This window comes from Spea bombifrons, chromosome 13 (genome assembly GCF_027358695.1).
Source record: "Spea bombifrons isolate aSpeBom1 chromosome 13, aSpeBom1.2.pri, whole genome shotgun sequence".
In the NCBI taxonomy this organism is placed as follows: Eukaryota; Metazoa; Chordata; class Amphibia; order Anura; family Pelobatidae; genus Spea; species Spea bombifrons.
The window spans coordinates 6,919,635-6,927,863 of record NC_071099.1 but is presented as its reverse complement, the minus strand read 5'-3'; the positions used below and the strand labels follow the sequence as shown (position 1 = coordinate 6,927,863).

Genomic DNA, 8,229 nt, shown 5'->3' with positions numbered 1-8,229 from the left:
CTCCCAATCTATCCTATCTACCCCCTCTCCCTCCCAATCTATCCCATCTACCCCCTCTCCCTCCCTATCTATCCCATCTACCCCCCTCTCCCTCCCAATCTATCCCATCTACCCCCATCTCCCTCGATATCTATCATATCTATCCCATCTACCCCCTCTCCCTCCCAATCTATCCTATCTATCCCCTCTCCCTCCCAATCTATACCTATCTACCCCTTCTCACTTCCTATCTACCTCTTCTGACTCTCTAACCCCCTCCTAACTTTCTACCCCCCTTTGAAGTTCACTTACCTTGGGCTTGTCCAGCGGTGAGATCGCGAGGTGTCTGTATCCCTGGTTCTGCAGTGTGCGCGGCTTCACTGCTGGGCCCCGGATATGACGACATATACCGGCGCTCGCACTGCGACCAAGGCAGAGGCCTCGCTTTCTCTCCTACGGGTCTATTAAAAAAAAGCCGGCGTTTCAATTGGGGGGGCACACCGGGGGGCACAGCATGATGTTGGGGGGGCCATGGCCCCCTGTGGCCCCTCCTGCTACTACCTCTTCCATTAACCTTAACTGACCTCTTCTCCCTACACTACATTAAATCAATTCTCTGTTGTAATTAAAGATGTGCATGTTACATAGTTACATAGGCTGAAAAAAGACATGCGTCCATCAAGTTCAGCCTTTCCTATATCTGTTAATTTGTTGCTGTTGATCCAAAAGAAGGCAAAACAAAAAAAAACCCGGGTTCGCTCTTTCCAATTTTGCACTAACCAGGGAAAAAAATTCCTTCTTGACCCCAAAATGGCAGTCAGATTTCTCCTTGGATCAATAAACTGTTTCCCCATAATTACAGATTATATCCCTGAATATTATGTTTTTCCAGGTATCCATCCAGTTGCAGTTTAAACGTCTGTACAGACTCCGATAAAACTACCTCTGCAGGCAGAGAATTCCACATCCTTATTGTCCTTACTGTAAAAAACCCTTTCCTCTGCTTTAGTCTAAATCTCCTTTCTTCCAATCTGAACGCATGACCACGTGTCCTATGCATAGTCCTGTTTATGAACAGATTTCCACACAATGGTTTGTATTGGCCCCGAATATATTTATATAATGTTATCATATGCCCTCTGGGGCGACGTTTCTCTAAACTAAACAGATTTAAATTAGTTAATCTTTCTTCATAACTATAGTGCTCCATTCCTTTTATAGTGCTCCTCTTCTACTTTCCTCTTGTCCAACCACATGTCCCCTTGACCCGATCCCTTCCCATCTCACCCAGTCCCTTTCATCTACTCTTGTCCCTACTCTAGCTCACATCGTCAATCTCTTCCTCACTACTAGATCTGTCCCACCCTCCTTCAAGCATGCTACCATTACTCGCTTGGCCTGACTGATCTGTCCAATTACTGTCCCATCTCTCTACTTCCTCTCACCTCCAAGCTTCTTGAAAAAAAAAATTGTTTATACCTAATTAACTAAGTTTCTTGATTCCAACTCCCTACTCGGCCCTCTGCAATCTGGTTTTTGCCCTCGACACTGAGACCACCCTTACTAAAGTTACTAATGACCTACTCACTGCTAAATCCAAGGGTCACTACTCCATGCTAATCCTACTGGACCTGCTGCTTTTGACACTGTGGACCACCCTCTTCTCCTTCAAACTCGTCATGCTCTCGGTCTCCATGACACTGTTCTCTCCTGGTTAACTTCTTACCTCTCTGATCGGGGTCCCACAAGGCTCAGTTATAGGACTCTTTCTGTTCTCTCTTTATACTTCCTCACTTGGCAAACTATCATCATCCACCTGTATCCTGATGACATCCCGATCTATCTATCCTCTCCTGATCTCTCTCCCTCTGTCTTAGATCACGTCACTAACTGCCTTCCGTCTCTACTTGGATGTCTGCGTGTTTCCTGAAACTCAATTTCTCCAAAACCGAACTTCTCATCTTCCCTCCCACCAATGCTAAGATTCCCTCATCAGTTTCCCTTAATGTTAAAGGTGGTATAATCACCCCATCTTCTCATGCGCGCTGTCTTGGTGTCACCCTTGACTCTGACCTCTCGATCACCCCCCCAACATTCAGTCTGTCTAAAGACTAAAGCACAGGATGCCACTAAGGCTTTTGTCCATGCCCTTATTATCTCCCGCCTTGATTATTGTAACTCTGTCTTAGCTGATCTTCCTATTTCCCGTCTCACCCCTCTACAATCCACTATGAATGCTGCTGCCAGACTTATCTTCCTCTCCTATCGCTTTACTAACACCTCTCCCCTTTGTCAGCCTCCTCACTGGGTGCCTGTGCCCTTCAGGATTCACTTCAAAACCCTGACTCTTGCATTCAAAGCCCTTCTCCTTCTTACATATCCTCACTTATCTCTAAATACACTCCTAAACGGTCCTTACACTCATCCAATTATCTCCTTCTGTCCTCCCCTCTGATTTCTAGCTCTCATGTCACGCTTACAAGATTTTTCAAGGGCCGCCGATCCGTCTTTCCCCCTGCCTTCATTTCTTCAAAAAATTCCTCAAGACCCACTTCTTTAAGGACGCTTACAACACTGCACATTAATGCCCTCCCATACTAATTTAGCTCACCTTTCCTAGTCCCTCTCCTGCAATACATATAGTAGTGTGCCTGCTCCATCCCTTCCAATGGCACTTTTACCTATTGTGTAATACACACGAACGCCCTCTAGATTGTAAGCTCATTCGAGCAGGGCCCTCATCACCTGTTGTCTCTGTAAGTCAAATTGTTATGTTACATACTACTTGTTATGCCCTGTACACCCATTGTACAGCAGTACAGAATTTGATGGTGCTATTTAAAACAATAAATAAAAATTTCTTAGGACTTGCTTTGGTAGTTCAGCTTTATTTTTTATCAGGGGTGAATTTTCATTTAAAATCTTGAATTTCCACAATAAAAAATGTGAAATATATGTAAATTACAATAAGATTTTTTCACAGAACCTCAAAGTGACAGTGCCACAATTAAGAAATGTTGTTCTACAATTGCTTTAATACAATTATGCCACCAAAGGCCATGTAACTCGTACAAAGGCAAGAAAACACAACCATGGAGATGTATCAGGAAGCCAATTTTTTAAGTTCTTTGATCAGACATTTATGAAAATTTCCAGGGCTGCAAATCTGCAGACATACACAATGTTCTTGTCAAAATTGCATCTGGTTTCATAGACATTTAGCCACATATGTTTATAATATATATATATACACACACATATGCATCAAATTGTTTTAATAGTTTACTCCTAAATGCTCAGATACCACTGTGTGGTATTTGGTGCAGGCATGGTTTTCTTATTAGTATTAACTACTCATCTAGCTGCATCTTCTGAAAGCATGGAGCAAACCCTATTATGTTTCTTGCACATGCCAAGTAGAACTCCCATACTAGCAAATGGGAGTTGAGCTTTCATTAAAATTACTCAGAGTAGTGGCAGCCAATCATATGTATGCTGCCTGAGAACTTATGTTTTGCTAGCATACATGCGATTGGCTGATGCTTCAATTACTTCAATGGAGTCCTACTGAGAATGGGAAGAAGTGTACTCATTAATCCAAGTTTCAGTAGAAGGATTTAAAGGGGAATTTAATAGAAACAGAAATTATTTCAATAATGGACTCCAATTCAGATTAAAAAGAACAATACAATAGTGGAGACTTTGAGGGAAATCAAAAAGCATCCTTGATATTTTTGAGTTGACGTACAGCAAGGTCAACTGGAAGGTTGAATTTTAAATTGCTGAGTCGACTGAGTATATTAAGGGCACTCTCAAAACCACTGTTGGCCATGTAGCTCCAAGGATGGTAATGCGATTGTATCAAGGAGCCTGATTTACAGAGAAGATTAAGCCAAGACACCAAACGTTGCTCATTTAAAGCCATGCAGACTAGTGCCTTGAACTCAGAGTCTGCACCACGTTTGAAAGGGTCATGTTCAGTCAAGACTGTGTGAATAGCTGAAAGGAGGCTCTGTTTGGGGGTGATCCTGGTATTTCCAGAAACAGGTAATGAGAAAGACTGAGAGAGTTTGCGAGCAGGTGACTCCACAAAAGCTCTTCCATTATTCTCATTGTAGTACTTTACAAAAAGTTCCCAAGGGTGGAAAGTGGGTGGGGAAGTGGTAAAAACTGGGATCAAGCAGGCAATGGGGGCTAGCACCAGGCTCATTGCCTGGGAAGAAGCATAAAGGCCATGAGATAACAGATCCTTTATAGCAACTGCCAGTTCTTTCCTCACTTCAACAGTAAGTTCATCCTTCCCACTTAATAAGCTTTCCCGCGTGGAAGCATAGCTTATCACATGGTCATGAGCCCGTTGCAACAATGCCAGCTGCCGGACCTTCTCCACCGATACCTCTAACTTCTTGATTAAAGGTGAGAAATCTTTGTTGCTCTCATCTTGCTTCCAAAGATCATGTGGCACATGTCCTGTACTGCATCCAAACTGGCTGACTGCAAACATCTGGAGGACAGTCAGAATCCGTTGTAAAAGATGAATTCCTGCCTCTCGCATCTGTTTTGCTTGTTCTGGACTCACTGTTATAGACACAGCAAAATTTAATTAAAAATTATGTCAGTAATAGAAAAAAATAGGGAACGAGACTTTTTAATTCTTTTAATTAATTAATAACACTTTATACATGGACACATCCCTGCCGCTGCACGGGAGATCAGGCTGGACTCCCCCCTGACAGCAGAAATTGGCAGTCGGCTTTCTGCTGTCCGATCTGATGTAACAGCTTCCGGCATGAAAGCTGTTACATTTTTAAATGCTGATCGCGCGATCGGGCATTCTCGTCCGGGTTGCGTCACTGCTGACGTAACCCGGAAGTTCAACCATGTTTCTCACCATCCTCCCATGCTGAAACTCAAAAACGAAGAAAAAAATGGTCATTTAAAAAAAAAAAAAAAAAATTAAAATACGATAAATAATAATAATTGTGACATCACTGGCATTAATAACATGTTCAAGAGGTCCCTAAGAGGACCTCTTACCATTTTAAAAACATAAAAAAAATTATATAAAAATGTAAAAAAAACAAACAAAAAAAAAACCTTACGTCCCATTGCCCTAGCACAACATCTACCCAGTATAACCCTCCTGCCCCCGTTGACAACCCCCAAATCCGTTAAGCCATCAGCATAAAAATTCTACAAAAAATGTACACCTTATGGTAGGTTCCCTAAAAGTGCTGGAAAAGTATGGAAAAATCTATATGTTAGGTATTTCTGAAATCAGGACACATGAATTGATAAACTTGAATGGGATTTTCCACCACTTTACCTAATTTTGTGAGGATTCAGAGGGAAAATTTTTAAAAAAAATTAGGTGTTTTTTTTCAAATTTTCGCTTGTTTTTACTAAATTTCTTATTCTAAATTTTCAGCTTATCATCCAGCTATGGTATCAAAAGAAAGTTCTCTCTCTCCTAGAAAAAACAATATATAGTTTACATGGGTACACTATTCACAGGAAAAGAGAATCATCGCTGAAACGATATTTTATGGGCTAAAAAGTCATAAATTTTCAAAAACTAGACAAACCACGGTTATTTCAAAATCTCTCTGGATTGGTCACACAGTGGGGTGGGTTTTCAGTGTTGCTGAATGCCTCGTTATAGAGGCATTTCAGCAACACTGTTTAAGCTTAGGCGATCGTTGATAACCACGTGTTTAATCATCACGGTTTCACTTATTTGTGTTTAATGCACCCACATGTTTTCTCAAGGACAAATATATATAACTGCAGAGGTCCTGCTGTAACAGGAACCAGGGGTTCTGTCCCTAAGTCCCTGGCTGTTGTTGACATTCTCACAGTCTGGGCTGGCTACAAGATAGGTAGCCACTAAGGTCCTTAGAGTCAGCCATCTAACCTAAATCTCTAAACTACCAGAGTAAAAACACAGAATCAAATGCAAAATAAAACACTGTATTGGAACTGGGTATGGTTTATATAAGCCACCACTAGTGGAGGAAGAGTTGACATACAAACGGTAACAGATAAACTTAACACAGGATTAACGTCCTCATACAGACAACAATTGTGAATTAACAAATGAAATAAGTTAGGGAAGTAGCACTTAAACGTAGACTAGACAAAGAGACGTTCTTAATACTTGGTAACAAGGTTGAACAAACAAAATGTTACAATTTAATCCTCGCAAGTAAATATATACCGTATTGGCTCGAATATAGGCCGCACTTTTTTTCCCCACTTTAAGTTTTTAAAGTGGGGGTGCGGCCTATATTCGGGGTCTAGCGCCCGACGCCCGGGACATGCAGTCCCGGGCGCCGGGCAGGCAGCGGGGTTAGGATACAAATCCCCCGCAGCGGTGCAGGGGACCTGCATCCTACTCCCCGATACGCTCAGACAGCCTCCCCTGCCAGCACTTCCCACGGGGGGGGGTGCCGGCACGGGAGGTTGTCTAAGCGTTTTACCTCTGCCCACCCCCGACTTACCGGAACAGACTCCCGGGTGTCTTGCGGGACCGGCGGGAGACATCTACGCAATACGCGTATGCAACTTCCGGTACCGGTACCGGAAGTTGCATACGCGTATTGCGTAAATGTCCCTCGCCGGCCCCGCAAGACACCCGGGAGTCTGCTCCGGTAAGTCGAGGAGGGGGGGCAGAGGAGGACAGTGGCAGCATATCTCGGGGGGGGGAGGAGGAGGACAGTGGTAGCATATCGGGGGGGGGAGGAGGACAGTGGTAGCATATCGGGGGGGGACAGTGGTAGCATATCGGGGGGGAGGACAGTGGTAGCATATCGGGGGGGAGGACAGTGGTAGCATATCGGGGGGGGGGGGAGGACAGTGGTAGCAAATCGGGGGGGGAGGAGGACAGTGGTAGCAAATCGGGGGGGGAGGACAGTGGTAGCATATCGGGGGGGGAGGAGGACAGTGGTAGCATATCTCGGGGAGGGAGGACAGTGGCAGCATATCTCGGGGGGGGGGACAGAGTGGCAGCATGTTTTTTTTTGGTGCTTTTTTAAAGAAAAAAAACTTTTTCTTTAAAAAAGCACCAAACTTTTAGGGTGCGGCCTATATACGGGGGCAGCCTATATCCGAGCCAATACGGTAACTGCACACCCAATAATTGTCTTAAAAATGGGAGCTCAGAATCTCTTACACCTACACCATAGATTTCAAATACGTAACCCATATTGCATAACGATGGGAATTCTAATACAGGGATTTACGTTCACATCTATATAATTACCTTTGGCCTGTGGATTTGTACTGGCACAAGAGTGGTACCCTCCTGCACCACTGCTTGAAGACTCCACAGGGCTGCCAAACTCATCTGAAATAAATAAAAACACACGCAAAACAATATTACAAATCAAGGCTTTCCACAGTACTCAACTAGGTGTATAATTTATACTTTTACAAAGGAATGTATAATACAACAAAAGGAAAGCATAATATATAATTATATAATACACAATACAAAAGGAAATTTTGTTGTAATACAAACAAAAAATACGGTTCAAGTATTAAACTGAAGGATGGTTATGTTTATCCCATTAAGTGCTGTGGTGATTTAACCCCTTCAGTCCCCTATAGACGTACCGGTACGTCCATAAAACGCATCCCAAGAATCCCCTATGGACGTACCCGTACGTCCTGCCCTTCTTGCAGCGGCAGGGACACATCCCTTCTCAAACTTCAGCTCACGTTTTGGCAGCAGATAGGAAGACACTGGTGCAATGGATTGGACCACAGGCAGGCAGTAGAAATGGGAACGGTGGTTACTGATGGGGCAGTAAACATGGTGAAAGTAGTTGGATATGGGGGACTTTTTGGGTTTCAAAACTGATTGAAAAGTGCAGCAACATTAAAAATTTGCTGGGCACTTTTAATGCAGCGGGAGGGCAAGCAAACAGCCGAGGGAGGGGCAGAAGATGCAGGCCTATCACACCACCACCTACATCCGAGTGTAGTCACCTGCTGGAACTCCACCCTGGACATGATGTAGCATATCCTAGAGCAGCAGCGAGCTCTCGACTCCATGTCCTCTGAGCAGAGCATTGGGGTGTCCAGCCCATTGGGCATTATGGACTTTAATGGGGCAGGTGGTGGCGGTCCTGAAGCCATTTAGAGATGTGACTGAGGATTTAAGCCAGAGCACTGCTACCTTGGGCCAGGTTATCCCCTTACTTACCTACCTTGAACAACACATGCATGACTTGCTGGAACAAAATTAGT

General features: G+C 43.8%; 1 protein-coding gene across 1 annotated transcript in view; it reads right to left on the bottom strand.

Moving 5' to 3' along the window:
• Window positions 1-2,836: 2,836 nt before the first annotated feature.
• Window positions 2,837-8,229, bottom strand: part of RUNDC1 (RUN domain containing 1) — a 46,093-nt gene continuing 40,700 nt past the window's right edge. The window contains exons 4-5 of the mRNA XM_053453929.1: window positions 7,241-7,324; window positions 2,837-4,557 (exon numbers count right to left, since the gene is read on the bottom strand). Of these exons, the coding sequence (XP_053309904.1) occupies window positions 3,692-4,557; window positions 7,241-7,324 (950 nt within the window). The 3' untranslated portion in view covers window positions 2,837-3,691. The remainder of the gene's footprint in view (window positions 4,558-7,240; window positions 7,325-8,229) is intronic.